This window comes from Macaca mulatta, chromosome 3, assembly GCF_049350105.2.
Source record: "Macaca mulatta isolate MMU2019108-1 chromosome 3, T2T-MMU8v2.0, whole genome shotgun sequence".
Lineage (NCBI taxonomy): Eukaryota > Metazoa > Chordata > Mammalia > Primates > Cercopithecidae > Macaca > Macaca mulatta.
In genome coordinates this window covers 163,505,088-163,523,677 of record NC_133408.1, presented here as the reverse complement: position 1 = coordinate 163,523,677, position 18,590 = coordinate 163,505,088, and the positions used below count along the sequence as shown (strand labels likewise).

General features: G+C 35.5%; 1 protein-coding gene across 1 annotated transcript in view; it reads left to right on the top strand.

Moving 5' to 3' along the window:
• Positions 1-18,590, top strand: part of WASL (WASP like actin nucleation promoting factor) — a 66,404-nt gene that overhangs the window by 27,304 nt on the left and 20,510 nt on the right. Inside the window, 4 exon segments of the mRNA NM_001266797.1 lie at positions 12,375-12,509; positions 15,053-15,139; positions 15,404-15,500; positions 17,115-17,138. Coding sequence (NP_001253726.1) covers positions 12,375-12,509; positions 15,053-15,139; positions 15,404-15,500; positions 17,115-17,138 — 343 coding nt within the window.

Sequence of the window (18,590 nt, the reverse complement as noted above, 5' to 3'; positions counted from 1 at the left end):
AGGAGTGTCTCAAATGTTGTAGTCTAAGTTCTTAGGTTGTATGTTGAATTTAAACTGTTACTTGTTACAAAGTTCCTTACCTTTACTTCATGCCTTCAAAAGCTCATATTTAAATAAAATGTCTCGCAAATTAACCTACCTTTTGCATGTTTTTTGCCCACCTTGATTGTACATGTCAAAGTCAAACAAACTAAAAGTGCTGATTTCTATAAAATATATGTACATCCCTGTGACTGTCCTTAAATGCTTATTAGATCATTGAATTGCTGAATATAGAATAACAAATATGGAAGACAAAAATTTTTAATTTGCTTATTTTTATTAATCATGTTTAAGAGTTTGAAAGTCTGCAAGTTTGTAAAAGAAATAAAAGACTTTGTCCTTCATTATAGACCGGCTATCTCCCTATTGTAGCCAAAGTTTGCTTTTTATTACTTTAAGTCGCTGTAGGCCCTGTAGTATGTTATTCAGCAATGTTTATGTTTAATTTTTTAGGGGGAAGCTAAAGAGCTACTCAAAATTCTTCCTAGGTTACTGTTTCTAGGTCAGAAAGGTGATTTTGTTGTGGTGGTTGTTGTTTCAGACTTGCACCATATTGTGATTTGAGTGTCTTTTTTTACGTGTATTTTTTAAAATCAATTTTTAATTTTTGGAAAGCTAAAATATCCACATGGTTTAAAAATCCCACAGTGTGCAAGCGTCTGTAGTCCCAGCTACCGGGAGGCTGAGGCAGGAGAATGGTGTGAACCTGGGAGGCGGAGGTTGCAGTGAGCCAAGATTGTGCCACTGCACTCCAGCCTGGGTGACAGAGCAAGACTCCATCTCAAAAAAAAAAAAAAAGAAAAATCCCACAGTGTGAAAAGAAAGTGATGTTTCTCATTTATCCAGTCCTTCATTTGCCTAGTCATTTGTTCTCTGACAAAATACATGCCCACACACAGAACGTCTAAACAACTGTTACTAGTTTTGTCTCTTTTTCAGAAGGTTCTGTGCATACATAGGCAAATGTAAGTTATTTATTCTTGTTTGTGGTATTGTGTACAGATGTTAGTATGTGCTACCCTTCCTTTTACATCTTGCCTTTTATTCAGATACCAGTGTATCTTGTTCATCTTATCATTACTTGAAGAACAACTTGGTTGTTTTGGTTTGTTTGTTTTTGTTTTTTGCAGCTGTATTGGTATCCTATTTGTATAGCTAAACTGTGCTTTATTTAATAATTGGGTATTTTTCTTGATGACCAAAAAAATTCCAGTAATTTCGGATAATTTTAAGATTCTGAAGATTTGAATTAATGATTTAAAATAATGATTTTGATAGAAGTCATTGTAAAGTGTGTTACCCTTTTACCCTGGTTTAGTTAAATAGATCAAACACGTAACTGAACTGATTTTAATTCTTATAAACTGGTTGTTGGGAAACGGGTTTTGGGGTAACCATATATTTTGTGCTAGGTGAATATAGACATAATTCAGGGCCCTATCTTCAAGGAGTTGACAGTCTGCTGAGAAGACCTAAGTGAACAGATTATAATACAGTAACTGGTATAGTGAAGGTTCCCAGGCACTATGGGAACCCGTACTGAGGGAAAGGTGGACTGGGAGGTTCTTGTCACAGGTGAGCAGTGGCTAGAGACTATCTGGGGGTAAAAGGAATTTACCAAGACAGTTGTAGGTACAGAAAGGCAGATTTCTTAGAAAATATGTTGCAAGGGTGCAACAGACAGGCAAGAGAGGAGCTGACTGCCAGGATACAAAGGCTTGCTGGAGATTTTATAGAATGGTGCTTGTGCTCTGTACTGAAGAGGGCTTTGTGCGGTACTGATAACAAGGTTGCAGTGAGCTAATTTCTATCAGCCAAGGGTCTGCTAATAGCTGAGCTCAGGAAGATCGTGAGTTATTTGTGCAGAAGGACTGTGTGTCCTGGACCATGAAGAAAGGCAGACTTACAGCTTATCTGCTTTCTCTTTTTGCTTTCCCTGGGTCATCTTGCCAGCTTGACTCCACTCCCAAATTAGGACTTCACAGTTCCCATGGGCAACATCATAGCTGAAGTTTGAACAGTGACCAAGTAAAAGGAGAGTCAGAGAGGGTACTTCACTTTTGGGAGCCTGGATTTCGACATAAAGGATCAGGATATGAGACAGGGTAATGACTTCTAAGACAGTCCCATGTGACTGCAGCATATGATGTGGTAGATGACAATGAGGCTGCACGTTTCTTTTTATGATCAGAAGCATTATTTCACCAATATTTTGCACTGATCAGACCACATGTAAAATATTGACTTCATTTTAACAAGGGTGACCAAACTACTAAAGGGATTCATAAAAACCAGGTCAGATGAGGTGTGATCAAAATAAATTTTACCTTAAAAAGAGATGATGTGACAAGTAGAGTTTTAGTGGAACATTGCTGTGGAAGTGAAAATATTGCTGCCACTACACAGAAATAAGTATGCTGTAACTGGAGGACACGGTATATACCTTCAAGTTTTTTGCATTATTGTAGCTACAGTACCTAGCATTATGCCTGCCACATAACAAATGCTGAACAGATGCTTGAATTATAGAAAAAAAATTCAAAACCTATGGGTGGCAATTGCCAGGAAAACAGGTTTCGATTAAGTGTTTAAAATTTTCTAACAGTCAGATGTTCTTACTGCTAAAACAATAAGACAGTTTTTCCCTCAAGTTGTGAGTACCCCATTACAGCAAGCATTTAAGCAAATGTTATGTAATCATCTATTAAAAATGGGACTGGGCATGGTGGTATGCCTGTAATCCCAGCACTTTGGGAGATCATTGCAGGAGGATCACTTGAGGCTAGGAGCTGGAGACCAGCTTGGACCACATAGTGAGACCCTATCTCTTAAAAAATAATAATAGTAATGTTATATGAAGGATTCTTAAAACATTGAATATAGAAGACTCTCCTCCTTCCACATACACTCATTGTCATTACCCACCGATCTTAGTGTTTTTGTGTTTTTTTGAAGTTGCTTGGCTTTAGTTTTCTTAAGTGGATAAGATCACTATATGTTCAAAAGTTGTTTCATTAAGTGTAGTTTGGCAAAATGAATATATTGGCTTAGTTGTTTGCTTTCTTCATATACAAAATTCTGTTGTTCTGATTGATGCATCATTTTCTCACCCCAAGCAAGTCTAATCCAGGTTTTGAGGCCTGAAGCTTATAATTTGGAGGGGCTCTCCTTAAGAAAATAATCCAAAATTAAGTATAAAAGTGAATGTTTATTTGGTGTGAGAAAAGATCACAACAAATAAATGCCATAAACTTCACAAAATGTAGACAAATAGCTTATTATTATTATAACTTACTGTGTTTACTATTAATAGCCCAATATATTATACCTCTTTGGTACTTTTTTTTCTACCTATTGTGGCCATATATTCATTCAACTCTTCTTTACATGACAGTTTTATATTTTCTATAGGAAGAATCTTTTCCTCTTGCACAAGGCTTGACAGAGTACCAACCATGGACCAAATTCAGCCTGCTTGTTTTTATAAATAAAGTTTTTTGTAGCACAGGCATCTCCATATTATCTATGGCTGCGTTTGTGTGCAACAATGGATGAATTGAAAGAGATCATATGGTCCACAAAGCCTAAAGTATTAAATATCTGGCTTTTTACAGAAAAAGACCCCTGCTCTAACATATTTGCTCAAAATTTATTTCCTACTGATAGTTGTGAAGCTGAAAAAAAAAGTTTTGAAACCAGTTACTAGTAATGTAATAGCACATCTGTAATTTCCTTCCCTTTATGTAAAACGTGTTTCTTGCCTGGGGAGAACTTTATATCTCCTTCATTTGGACCACTGCCCCTGACCCCAGAAGTGTCCATGTAGTTGGATCATAGTATGTCACACCCAGCAGGAGCTGGGCAACACTCATGCAAATCTTTGGGTTAAAGATTGAGTCTGGATGCATTATGTGGTCCAAGAGGGACGGGGCATCACTGCTAGGAGCTGGGCAGATACAGAGATAGTGCATCCTTGATTTAAGTACCACGATCATCTTCAGGAATAGTTAAAGAGGAGCCCCTAGGCATGAGGCTACAGTTGATGCTGGTCCTGTGTCCCAAAGGAGAGTAATCCAAGCCTTGTAAGGGACTCTACCAAGTAAAATATCCTGAAACTTAAACTTAATTAGCTTTATCGTAAGTTCATCTCTTTTCCCCAGGACAAACAACTTAATGTCTGTTTGGAGATTTTCCCTTCATAAACACCTTTTTTTTCTCATGCATCAGCAGTCCTTTACTTTCTACAACCACTAACACAAGCTCTCCCTCCCTGCCGTTTTCCCTGCCCCAAAATTAAGGTGAAAAAACAAACCAAAAGGGAACGTTAGAGGAATACAACTATATTAAGGATATATCATTCTTGGAGGACCATTTAGCTGGCATAGGGCAAAAATATGATAAATTAGGAATTGGGATGAATCACTGATTATGTAGTATATGTTGAGTATAGAATTAGCAGCTGATTGGGAAATGCATCCAAAGCTGTATAATATGTGACCTCTGACAAATAGATTGAGCTCATCTGTAAAATGAGGGGATTAAATTATATGATTGATAAAATATATGGTGAAATGGTATTAAGTGCTATTTGGCTCTAGCGTTCAGGAACACCCACATCACACCAGCAACTGCAGTAACTACTTTTCACCCTCTCATCCCAAACTGTTCCCACAGAAGAGTAGTAGCAAAGTTAAAAAACAAAAATCTTTCTCTCCCCCTTCCTTCCTGCCTCCCTCTGTCTCTCTCCCTCTCTCTCTTTCCCTCTTTCTCTTTCCATCCTGCAGTCGCACTCTCCCTCCCTTCCTGTATTCTTTCTGTATTTTTTCCCCTTATTATCAGGACTTGGGACTCCACTAGTAATGCTAAACTTTGGGCCGGGCACAGTGGCTCATGCCTGTAATCCCAGCACTTTGGGAGGGTGAGGCAAGCAGATTGCCTGAGGTCAGGAGTTCAAGACCAGCCTGGCCAGCATGCTGAAACCCCATCTCTACAAAAGTACAAAAATTAGCTGGACATCATGCTGGGTTCCTGTAATCCCAGCTACTTGGGCGGCTGAGGTGGGAGAATCTCTTGAACCTGGGAGGCGGAGGTTATAGTGAGCCAAAATCGTGCTATTGCACTTCTCCACCCTGGGTGACAGCGTGAGCCTCCGTCTAAAAAAAAATTAAAATTAAAATTAAAAAAACCTTAATTGGTAAGCTGGGACTCCTAGGGTACCTCCTTTCCAACTTCATTCCCTGAAAATCCAGAACCAAATTTCTAGTTTTACCATAATCCAACTGAATTTGCAAGAAACAGAAGGAAAAGGAGACAGAAGAAAAGAGAGAGGAAAAACTCCTTTTAAGTAGATCCACTTAAGTTACAGAGTAGGGCAGAAGAGAATAAGCCACACCTATGAGCTACCCTTTAACACAGTGTCCTCACCCGTTTGCAAATATAACCCAGTCTATAATGAGATCGGCATTCCTCTCACCTTTATCTATATATGATTATCCTTCCAGTAGTAGAAAGTTAAGGAGAATACAGTAAGACTTGCCATTTTTAGTTTTAATATCTAATTTTGATTGTTTACTGGTAATGCTAGAGGTCTATGCCACATAATAATTTGCAATTTTCTGGATGTATGAATTTAAATCATAGGCAGTATATAAGATTGGTGTGTGATTGTGAATGACCTAGGCCTGCTGTCTAGCACACACCTTTCCATATGGCTTTTGTATATTAAGTTATTTTTTAAATGGTTCCAAACAGGAATGTGCACTGATAATGAAGGGAGGTCTAAAACTTTTATGATTTGTAACCAAAAATTTGTCCTAACTATACTGGTAGAAATGGAATGGAGGAAGATGTAGAGCCATTTCTTATAGGTCATATGTCTTTTAGTATATTAAAACAATCCCCTACATCTGTTATCTGTTGTTGCAAACAAACCACCTAATGACTTTGTGACTTAATAGCAGTATCAACATATTTCTCATTCTGTAGATTGAGTGATTGGTCTGCTGGTGACTAATGTCACCAGAATGTAGGGACTGGGCTCAGAAAGGACAGTTGAAATGAGCTAGGGCCTTGCACTCCATGTGGTCTTTCTGATTCCAGGTTTTAGGGCAGCTTTTCCAAAAGGGCAAGGCTATAGGGTACAAGTATTCCCGCTTCTCCTTCCATTTACCAGTGTCTTTTTGGTCAAAACAAGTCACATAGATAAATCCAGCATAAGTGGAGGAAGAGAATATATAAGAACTTGAATCAAGGGCCATTACAGGAATGATGTGCTACTATACCAAATCTCCAGTCAAAGTTTCCAAACCGTATGTGGCTGTTTATGTCTTTAAATCACAGAATTGAGCTGTGTTTTGTGTTACTTTAACATTAAATCTGTGTCTTCATTCCATGCCACTCTTCTCTTTCTTATTCCCTACTCCACACAGTTCACCAAACTATCCTATGGTAGGATGTTTTTTGATGAGTCTGATTAGAATGCCATTTCCTCCATACTTGCCCCCCACCAACCCTTTGTTCACTTAACTCACCCTTTTTCATTCTTCAGGTAAGATATCACCTCAGGGAAGCCTTCCTACACTAGTTAGATTTTAATTTTTCTTGCATATTAATTTTTCCTAGTAGCATTTTAATAGTTACTAATGCCAGTCTTCCCATTAACTAGATGTTTTATGAGGACCCTGTCTAATTCATTTTTGTATTTGCTCTCATTTTCATTCCTGTCCTTACCCCCAGTTATCCCAGTCCTTTGAACATAGTAGGTTCTTCATAAACATTTGGTGAACAAATATGTCTGGCTTAGAAATTTTTTTGAAAAGCTGCTAAGATCTAAAAGACTCTTTGTGTTTGGTCCCTGAGATAGCAGCTCTTTTTATCTGGCTCCATTTTTCTTCACTGTTGAGATTCTGTTGGTTACTTTTTGCTTTTGTGGTTTTCCTCCTTCATTCTTCCAGCTTTGCTTTTTTAAAAAATTATTTCTTGTGGAGTCTTTTGTCATTGCCATATTCTTTATAAATTCTGTACTGTTTTTGTTTGTTTTCTCTTTTCTTTTCTGGTTACTTCTCATTGTAGAAATTACCAGGTGATAAGATCCCTTCTCTCCAAAGTGAATTTTTATGTTTTCTTTTCCTGGATAGTTCTTACTGATACCACTCAGTTGTTGTTCCCTGCCAGATACAGTTTTTTTTTTTTTTTTTTTTTAATTTATTATTTCAGTATTGGGTTTTTGAGGTGGGCATGTAACAGGTGTTGCTACTTTAATTATTTAGAGCATTGCTTCGTGAGATCACTACATAATAAACTATAAGAATTCAACTAAATTCTTTGCATTTCTTTACTTTTATACTACTTTTTATAATGTATAGATTAAAATTTTACAGTCATCTCCTAGTATCCGTGGGGGATTGGTTCTAGGACCACCTACGGATACCAAAGTTCACACATACTGAGGTCCTTCAGAACCCACCCATGTGAAAAGTCTGCCCTCCTGTTTTGTGTGTGTCTCATCCTGCTAATAACCATATTTTTCAATCGACATTTGGTTGTGGATGCAGAACCCTGTAATATGGAGTCCTGACTATTTAGTGAAAAAGACCTGCATGTAAGTGGACCCACACAGTTCAAACCTGTGTTGTTCAAGGGCCAATTGTATATTCAGAGTAATAATAGGTCATTTCATTTAAATATATCATCAGAACATCTAGGAATGTGTTTAAATCTTAGCTTTTATATAATGAGAAAACTTAGAATGGATTTTCCAATGTTAGTTTTCAGACATTTGAGGCCAAATACACATTAGGATACATGCGTACATATAAAAGTTGGAGTATTTGACTGCTAATCTGGGCCAACATGATCATAGAAAATGCTTTATTTTGTTAAGTCATATGGTTTTCCCCCCACATTTAGTGTATTTTGAATATTTATTGAAAAAATATTTTTGGCCAGACCCAGTGGCTCACATCTGTAATCCCAACACTTTAGGAGGCCAAGGTAGGAGGATCACTTGAGGTGAGGAGTTCGAGACTAGCCTGCACAACATAGTTAGACCGCATCTCTACAAAAAAATTAGAAAATTGGCCAGTCATGGTGGTGTGTGCTGGTAGTCCCAGCTACTCAGAAGGCTGGGTGAGGTAGGAGGATCACTTGAACCTAGGGGCTTGATGCTGTGGTGAGCAATTTCACTCACCAGTACACTCCTGCATGGGTAACACAGCAAGACCTTGTCTCAAAAAGAAAAAGAAAATATTTTTAAATATTTTCTTTAACAACATTGTATATTTATTAGATTATTAAAATAATTGTAGACAGTTATTCAGTGTTAAGTCATCTTAGTGTTTGTTGTAGGCAGTTGATGGCTAAACTCAAGGATCCCTGTGACTCGTAGTATTTTCTAGTCTTTTCCTTGTCTAGCTGATTCTGTAGTCAAAGAAATACCTATTTTCCTGATCTAAAATTCTTATTCTGACCTGTTACATAATGTGGTTGTTCTGAAAATGTGAAAGGAATTTAAACAGTAGAAATGCTGAATGTTTGTGGTTTAAGTCTTACTCGGATAGAACTTTCAAGAAAGTTGGTATACATATAGAGGGAATAGGAGAAAGTGGGAGTTTTCTTAGTTTTGGGCCATTGCAGCAGTGGCTAACATATATAGAGGTAGTAATGGCTCTGGGGAGAGGATCACCTTCTCAGGATTGCTGTGGTTGTGAAAGAGAGCTAAGAGTCATACATTTTAATGAATCATTTGTGCTTGTTAAAGTTAGAAATAATTTCATACTTTCAGATACAGTACAAAGAGCTTCTATATATCCTTCATCCAGATTTGCCAAATGTTTATTACATTTACCATGTTTTTTTTCTATGTGTGTATACATGCATGTTATTTTTTTTCTGAATAACGTGAGAATAAGTTGCAGACATAATGCCTCTTTATAATATTTCAGGCTTACATATCCTAAAATCAGAGTCATTTTCTTATTACTGTAGTATTATTATCAAAATCAGAACATGTAGTTTTTAACAAATACTTGTTCACTTGGGGACAAAGTATAGGTGGAGTAGAAGTATAAGCTTGCAGAACTAATTTAAGTGCTTATGGGAATTGCAGTCTTTTTAGTGGTTAAGAAATCAATACAGAAAATTATTCTGATTTAGAATAAGACCAGTGGAATAACAGTAACACAAGGTACACAAACAAGTACTTCAGAAATGTGCCCCCCCCCAAAAAAGTCATTTCAACCTAAGGAATCAGAGAAATACTTCAAGTAGACTGTTGCAGAGTCAACCTCAAAAGAGGTGGAAGTGCCAGGCAGAAGGACAGTGGGAGGGAATTCACTTCCTAGAATACATCCCCCATATTCTTCCTGCCCTTGATCATCAAAGTTCTAAGAATGAATATGTTATTACAGTTACTCAGTACTGAAATATCAGGAATACACAAGAGACGACAGGTTCTGTTTCTACCAAAGTTGATACAGTACTTTTTTTCCTTTTAATTAGCAGATTTTAACCTTAACATTATTAGGGTAATAAAAAATAGATTTTCCTTCCTAAGCACTTGTTCTTAGGTTGTTTTTCATTAATATCTTCTTAATTACAAAAGACAAGAAGGAATGGAATTGATTCATTGTAATTACCTAAAGGAATGGAAGGAATGTCTTTAAAAACTTAATTAAGTCACTGTCAATCTAGAGTGTGGGGATTATTATTTTTATATTGTCTAGCATTAATATACTGTTAAATGTATGCTAGTTATTCTCATATTCACTGTAATTATTCTGAATTAGAAAAGGCTTTACAAGGTACTGTGGTGTATCATTTTCAGACTGAAGGTAAGAATTAATGAAATAGACACTTAGACTGATAATAAGAGTGTAGCAAATATTTGAAAATCCAGTTACTGAAAATTGCTTTCGAATAGTTGTTTTTTTTTTTAGTTTTAATGTTTATAATGCAATATCCTGTCTGTGAAAAATTATAGCATTGTTAGTCTTTATTTTTTAAGCAGGTGTTTTAAGAATTAAATTTATCTAAAAGTTTATATGTTTTTTAGTTTGGGTTTTTTTGTTTTGTTCTTTAAAGTTCACATATATAGCCGCGTGGTGTTTTACAACATGAATATTTATAACATCATGAATATTTAGTCCTTTGGCTAGCAAGGGGATTTTCGTAATGGAATTTCAGACCCTATTGAATAACTTGGTTTTTTTTTTCTTTTTTTTTTTTTTTTGGTGAGCTGTTACTTCTTGATTTCTGGTAAAAAGTAGGGAGATTTTTAGATCTTCATTTTGGTACATCTAATTTCCTAATTGCTTTCCTTTTTAGAAATGAATGTCTTTTGATAGTACCATACTAAAAAAGACTTTATATGAATTCTCCTTAGAACTAACAAATTTGCTTGTTTGATTTTTGAATTATTCAGCCTGGTATTTGATACCTTTAGATAGTGTATGCAAGACCCATTTTTCTGAAGTTTTCAGTGCTGGCAGCAGGATGCCTATGACGCTGTCATCCTGAGATTGTACACTTGCAAACACAAGTGTGTTTTGAGCAGGCCAAAAAATGTCCCACATTCTTCAGTCTTCTCTTTGAAACCCAGTGTCCCAGTATACACATTTTTTGTTTTTAAGTTATCGTAATTTTTAATGACTCTTGTAGAAATTTTTCTGTTCCTTTGTGTCCTGCTCAGTATTGTGTGTGAAGTTCAAGGTTGAGTTTGGTCTGTAATGTTAAAAACATAACATTGAGGGGAAGGGGGAGGGATTGCATTGGGAGTTATACCTGATGTAAATGACGAGTTGATGGGTGCTGACGAGTTGATGGGTGCAGCACACCATCATGGCACAAATATACATATGTAACAAACCTGCACGTTATGCACATGTACCCTAGAACTTAAAGTATAATAATAATAATAATAATAAACATAACATTGAACATTGTTATATGAGCAAGTCTTTATGGACTTTTGATCCTCACAGTATACTGATCTTACATTTCTGACTTTAGTATCCAGTTATAAAAGGTTTGTGCATACAATTGTTCTTTAGAATTCCTCTTACCAAAAGAGGGCGGCACCCCTCAGGCATAGTTAAGTAAACCTTAAACAGCGTATCTCCAAATCTTAATGTAGTCTATTTTTTATTACAGAGCCCAATTCCATTGAACTAAGATACCATAATTACTTAATCAGCTCCTATTTTAGGTTATTTCAGTTCTTCCTCTTTAAAAAGAATACATATTTATGTGAAATACTTTATTTTTATATTTACATTAAAATGCAAAGTATATTCTAAATGATTTTCTTAATTTTTAGTTTAGAAGTGAAATTACTGGATCAGAAAACATAATTACAGCTTTCAGAGGATTTGTAAGTGCTTTATCAGTATATATATGTATCACTTTCATAGTAACTGAAGGTTGAATAGTTACATTCTAGTTATAAAACTTAACTTAGGATAAAATTAGTTTATACCTTTTCATGATACAGTCTTGAGACGGAAGGTGGCAACATGGTGTACTGGAAAATCCTAATGCCCTAAAGTGTCCATTGCATGTAACCAGTTGGCTTCCCTTTTATACATCTGAAAGGGTTCTATTTAGGGACTATCCTTGGTAAAATTGAGACAGTAGTCTTTCAGATCTTTTTCGTATCCTCAGTATAGCATTAAAACTATGTGGCCCCTTCTGCAAATCACTTAAAATCTTAAACTCACTTTAGAAAGAAGATATTATAATCTGCCTTCCAGGGTGGTAATACTGCTTTCACGTTTGACTCAGTCCTTATCTAGATAAGTGCTTAACTGCTTTATAGAAGTTAGCCGTTACTACTACTTCATTGCCTAAATGTTCACTTTATTGGGAAACTGTATAATAGGGGGAATAAGAATGCTAGGTTTGAAGTCGCAAATTGCCTGGATTTGGAATTTCAGCTCTGCCATTTAGCTGTGTGGTATTGGGCAAATTACCCTCTTTAGTGTCGGGTTTCTGAAGTATAAAATGAGGTTATCATAGTAATAAAAATTAAATGAGGCTATATTTAAAAGTGATTAACACATTTTCTAACACATTTTAAGCATCAGTAAATGTTTTCAGTAATTGTTATGTGAGTGTTATATTAGTTCTTTATTACTACATAAGAAATCACTTCAAAAACTAGTGGCTTAAAATAACAATACATGTTTATTATCTCCTTGTTTCTGTGAATCAGGAATTTAGGAGCTGCTTAGCTGGGTGGCTGCAGTCAAGCTGTCAGCAGGGGCTGTGATCATCTACATACTATTTTATCTACATACTATTTTGAACCTAATGGTTATAAATTTTATATTTTGCAGACTATGTCTTCAGCAGTGGTGCAGTTATATGCAGCAGATCGGAACTGTATGTGGTCAAAGAAGTGCAGTGGTGTTGCTTGTCTTGTTAAGGACAATCCACAGAGATCTTATTTTTTAAGAATATTTGACATTAAGGTGAGCTTTGATTTGCTTTCACTTTAAACTAGGTGATTAGGTTTTCTTTTTTTTTTTTTTTTTTTTTTAGATGGAGTCTCGCTTTGTCGCTCAGGCTGGAGTGCAGTGGCACCATCTCGGCTCACTGCAAGCTCCGCCTCCTGGGTTCACACCATTCTCCTGCCTCAGCCTCCGAGTAGCTGGGACTACAGGCACACACCACCACACCTGGCTAATTTTTTGTATTTTTAGTAGAGACGGGGTTTCACCATGTTAGCCAGGATGGTCTCGATCTCCTGACCTTGTGATCCGCCCGTCTCGGCCTCCCAAAGTGCTGAGATTACAGGCGTGAGGCACCGCGCCCGGCTAGGTTTTCTATATCAATTACAATTCAGTTTAGATTTGATTATCCTACATGTGATATTTAAATTTGTACATAAACTGATACTAGAAGAGCGAAGCTTGGTTTTTAGATATTGACATATGGAAATCATGACCAAATGGGAACATGTCTGAAGCCAGAATGTGAATAGTTTCCTATTTTATCTTTCTACTGCTACCATGCATTAAGCCTTTTTTTTTTTTTTTTAATTATGCCTATTGGTTCTTGGGCTTTCTCTACACTCTGTATTTTTTTAATGATACTCTTTTATTCTATCTTGTTCATTATAGATTAGCATACATAGTCTATTCAGGGAACAACAAAATAATATTTTAGCTCAGTATGTACTATTATTTAGCCCAGGTTTAAAACATTTCAATATCTATAAAAATCTGTTTGCTACTCATTTTTCCTTATGTTGTTTCTCATGATAGACTATATTCAGATTTTCATAGCTTTATGTCCCTCACTCCCAATCATAAATCACATTGCTATAGATTGGATACCCTTTGTTAGATATTCATTTCTTACAGTTGTCATAAAAACATCATTTTGCTAAGATGAAGTCTCCATTATTTTTAAAAAACCTTTCTGTAAGTAAGCCTCTATGGTTAATATTTATATGTGACAATAAGTGCAATGAGATTTTAATTACAAAATACTAAAACTACCTCTAAACTACTGGGCACTAATATGACCTGATAGATAACAGTCAAGAGATTTTTACACCCCTGGTCTCAGCTTTATTTGTAAAATCAGATAACCATCTTGGTCTGTTTTGAAGTATTTCACTGAGTTTAAATGAGATCTTAGTTATGGTATTTGGTAAATTGGTGCATCTTTTGTTGTTGTTGTTTTGAGACAGGGTCTTGCTCTTGCTCTGTCACCAGCCTGGAGTGCACAGCTTACTGCAACCTTGATCTCCTTGGCTCAAGCAATCTTCCCACCTCAGCCTCCTGAGTAGCTGTGACTACAGGCACATGCCACCACACCTGGCTAATTTTTGTATTTTTTTGTAGAGATGGGTTCTGCTGTTTTGCCCCAGGCTGGTTTCAAACTCCTGGACTCAAGTGATCCTCCTGCCTCAGGCTCCCAAAGTGCTGGGATTACAGGCCTGAGCCACCAGTCCCAGGCTAAATTAGTGCTTCTTAAAGTCTGCTTCCAAGACAGCTGAGAGATATGACATGCTTCTGTCACTAGCAGTGGCTTACTATGGCAGTGATTCTGGAGGGTGGGGAACACATACATAATTTGAAAGAAACCCCCAAGTGCTTTGACATATTTCTCATAACTGTTGAGAAGCACTGTTTAGAAATGGCTTATGCATACTACACTAAGAAGAAAGGAATTCCATTGCAGTGGTTATCATGGGTGAACAGTGTATTGTACATATTTTTAAATTGTGGTCTGGGTAGAACCTTGCATTTCTGAATAGGGCAATGACTATGTTTCTCTAACCACTTATTTCCAATTGCTGAACGTTCATGATTCTTCACCTTTGGTATTAAGGTTAAACCTATTTTTTATACTATGACAATAGATATGGCAGTCATCATGGTACTCTTATCCATAGTTTAACCTTGATACATTTTAATTATCAGTCTCTTTCTGCATCATGATTAATACTACTTATACCAGTATGTAATTAGAAAGGTACTCTGCAAAAGTTAAGAATTTGAAGATGGTTAATGAGCAGTACAAGGAAGGTATATTTGACCCTCCCACATCTATAAAATAGAGGAAAAGATCATAAAGTATTCCTGCAGTGTTTGATAGTACATTGTCTAAATATTGCTGGTAGAACTGTGCTTTGATAATCAGTTCATGTACAAAAGTGTCCTATTCCTTCTATGTAACATTGATGACCTAGTAATTATTCTGGTTATGTATTTGACCAAGTAACTGAATTTGGAAATGGTTGGCTAGGGAGATTATATCTTAGCTGAATTAAACTGACTTGATATGTAGGTTTTATGAAAGACACGTTATCCAGTGTTTACAGTTTTAAGAAATTACTGATTAGATTATGTGACACTATTTATATATTATAAATATGTTGCATGTGTGCGTGTAAAAGTTATTTTTAATATAAACAGTTATCTTAATATGAGTCATCTGCTTTGTTTTATTCCTAGAGATTATGTTTTGGTAGTTCTTATTTTAATTTTTGACTTTTTTCTAGGATGGGAAACTATTGTGGGAACAAGAGCTATACAATAACTTTGTATATAATAGTCCTAGAGGATATTTTCATACCTTTGCTGGAGATGTAAGTCATATTTTTCTTTATTACCATCTTTTTTCATTGCTTGCCTTTTCTAATCCAAATTATTTATAGAGCCTTATTGAAAGATCAAATTCAATTTACTGTTTTTTTTTTTTTTTGCTGAAGGTGAAATAATGTCTTATCTGCTAGTAAAATTAACCTTTCATTCTTTAGAAATATACTTCTTTTGCTCATTGTTTTTATGATATAAAGCTGTTATATAAAGCATGATTCTGTTGTTTCTGCTTTATGATGAAAATATTTCAGACTTGTCAAGTTGCTCTTAATTTTGCCAATGAAGAAGAAGCAAAAAAATTCCGAAAAGCAGTTACAGACCTGTTGGGCCGCCGACAAAGGAAATCTGGTAACCCTTTTTTTAATTACTTAAATTGGACCAGCAAACTAATGCTCATGGGACAAGTGTGGGCCACTTCCTGTTTTTGTAAATAAAAGTTTACTGAAACTTAGCTATATTCATTGGTTTACATGTTGTGTTTGGCTACTTTTTTGCCACAACACAGTTCAATAGTGATGACAGTGATTATGTGGTCCTCAAAGCCTAAACTATTTATTACCTAAAATATTTACTATTTACAAAAAAATTTGGTGGTCTTTACCTTAAAATAATATTTTTCTTGAGAACTGTTTTTTTTAGATTTACTGAAGGACCCATTCCAATAACATTTTTTGTTGATAAAATGTCATATGTATTGTCTTTTAATTTTGCATTTGTGTTAGCATTGTTTGTTGAGTTTTAAAAGTATTTTATACTTTGTAAACAAAGACTTTAGGTAAACTTAGAAGCAAATAAGCAGAGTTGCTAACAAGATCTATAAACATTGCCTTGTCTCTCTATTTTGTTCCTAATACTATATACTATAAAACCCATAAGGAACCTGTTTATTGTGTAACACATATAAAACAATTACAGAACAATGCAGGATAGTATAAAGCTTTAAATTAATTGGTATAGAACTATTGTTCGACAACAGTGTACCAGGCCTTTCTCTTGTAAAGTGGAGAAGGGTGACTAGGAAAGGGGAACCTTTCCAAAATCATCTTAAGCAGATCAGTTTCAGGAGAATGAACATGTGCTTTCATCCAGTCCTATGGTTCTAAAAACTGTATGCTGATGACTCTCAAAGTTTTGTCTTCAGTACTGACACATCTTCCCTGAGCTTCAGACTCTGTCTACTCAAGTTAAGTGACACAATAGCCTTTAGACTTAACACGTCTGAGCAGAATATTTGATCCATGTCCTGTATCCCGAACCCTAGCCCCACTCAGACCTGTTCCTGTTCTTCTACTAATCTTCCTTGTTTCAGCAAAAGGCATTTGTTCCATCTTATCCCTCAGGCTCACCATGGTCCCTCATAAATCCTATCAGAGTCCTATCAGATTGGCTCTGCCTTCAAAAACTTGTCCTGTCTGACTATTTCTTACCATTTCTGCTGCTACCATTCTAATCCAGGCAGCCATGATCTGTCAGTTGGACTGCTACACTAGCTCTCTGACTAGTCTCCCTGCTGCTACTCAATCCTTTTTACTATCACTTTTCTATACAGTAGCCAGAGTAAACTTGTAGATTAGGTTATATCACTTTCTCTATTTAAAATTCTGTAAGAGCTTCCTATCATATACACATATAATCTATAGTCCTTAACCATGGCCTACGGAATCCTACATGATCTAGTCCTGTTCTTTCCTTCTGACTTGTTTCCTTTCACTGTGCCTTTTGCTCACTACAGTTCAGCCTTCATGATGTTCTTTCATGTTGCACCCTCCTTGGAGCCTTTGAATATATTGTTCCCTTCCTTATTTTATTTAGATCTCTGCTTAAATGTCGGGTCTTCTGAAAAATCTTCCTTAGTCACACATACATCAATTTAGGAATAAGACAGTTTAGTGAATTAATTTTTTTATGTTGATGTTGTCTTACATATATTTAATAATATTCTTCTAATTTATTTTCTAACAGAGAAAAGACGAGATCCCCCAAATGGTAAGCTTTTTGACAATTATTAATCGTTTAAGATTTTAGATGACAGTTTAATCCTTGTGGAAACGTGTACCATACATTAGTAATATTTAGTATCTATTGCATCTTAATCCTTGTGAAAACATGTACCATACATTAATAAGTAATATTTAGTACCTATGATCAAATTATACGGTTTATTGTGTTCTTTTTCATTAATGACTGACAGATGAGACTTAGGAAACAATATTCTTCGATATTTTTCTGACATGAAGAAAGAATACATAGTGTGGAGATCACTAATACTTATATCTTAATTCTGGATTCACAGTTGACTGAGTATACAATCTAGCCTTAACATTTTTCCTAGAGGCAGTAAATTTTGTCTAGCATATTTGTTAATTTCCTACTTTAACATTTATCTTTCATTCTTATTTCAAAGTATTATTTCACACTGGTTATGTGTTACATGAAGCCCCTTTCAGAATGAACACCTACTGTTATGGTGTATTTAGAACTAATTTAGCTTCATATAATGCTCTTTAATTTGATAATGACAACTTGAAGTATTATGAATTCATTTTTTAAAAAATATTAAATACCAGAGAGTAAAAGCAGTAAAAGATAAAGTCCAGGAGTAGAAATTCTTACCCTAGACTTCATAAAGTCCCTGAAATATGTGCTAAATATGTTCTTTTCTCTGGAGAGAGAGGATCCATGGCTTTCATCTGTTTAAATGAGGTCCCTGACTCTGTGAAGGTAAAGAACCATTCTCCAGGACCCTTTATTATGATAGAGAAAATGGCTGCTTCTTTTTAAAATCACATCTCAAATCCTTTTATCAGAACCTAGAATGATTATTCAAGGAAAACTTACATAATACAAAGTTCTTAATATCTGACAGCTATTGGTGATTGTTGGGGTTTGTTTCTTTTAAACAGGTATGTTGCTTTTTGATTTTGTCCTTACATTTCTTTTCCTGATACAGAAACATGAATCAAATTTTGCTGTACTAAATTCTGGGTTATTTACCTTATTAATTTTTTAAATGCCTGACTACCTTCAGTAGTGCTTAACAGGTAACAAATATTGTATAGTTTCGCTTTCTCTTTTGAATAGAAACATTAATACTTTTTAGGGCTGTTACAGGGATTGAAGTAATCAAAGCTTAGCATAGTGCTTAATAAATACTCGTTATTCTGATGAAGATGATGACAACTATAATAATAGCAACTAGTATTTAATGATCTTTTACTATCTGCCAGGCACTGTTCAGCAACCTTCTGAAGTAGCTCCTGTTATCTCTTTTATAGATAAGGAAACTGAGGCACAGATAGGTAACTTGCTCAAGGTCTCATAACTAGTAAGTAGTGAAGCAAGATTCAACATCAGATGATTTGACTCTAGAGCCTGGCCCCTTAACCACTATGTTATGTCCAAATGATTTTGAAGGCAAAACTGAGACACAGGGTAAAT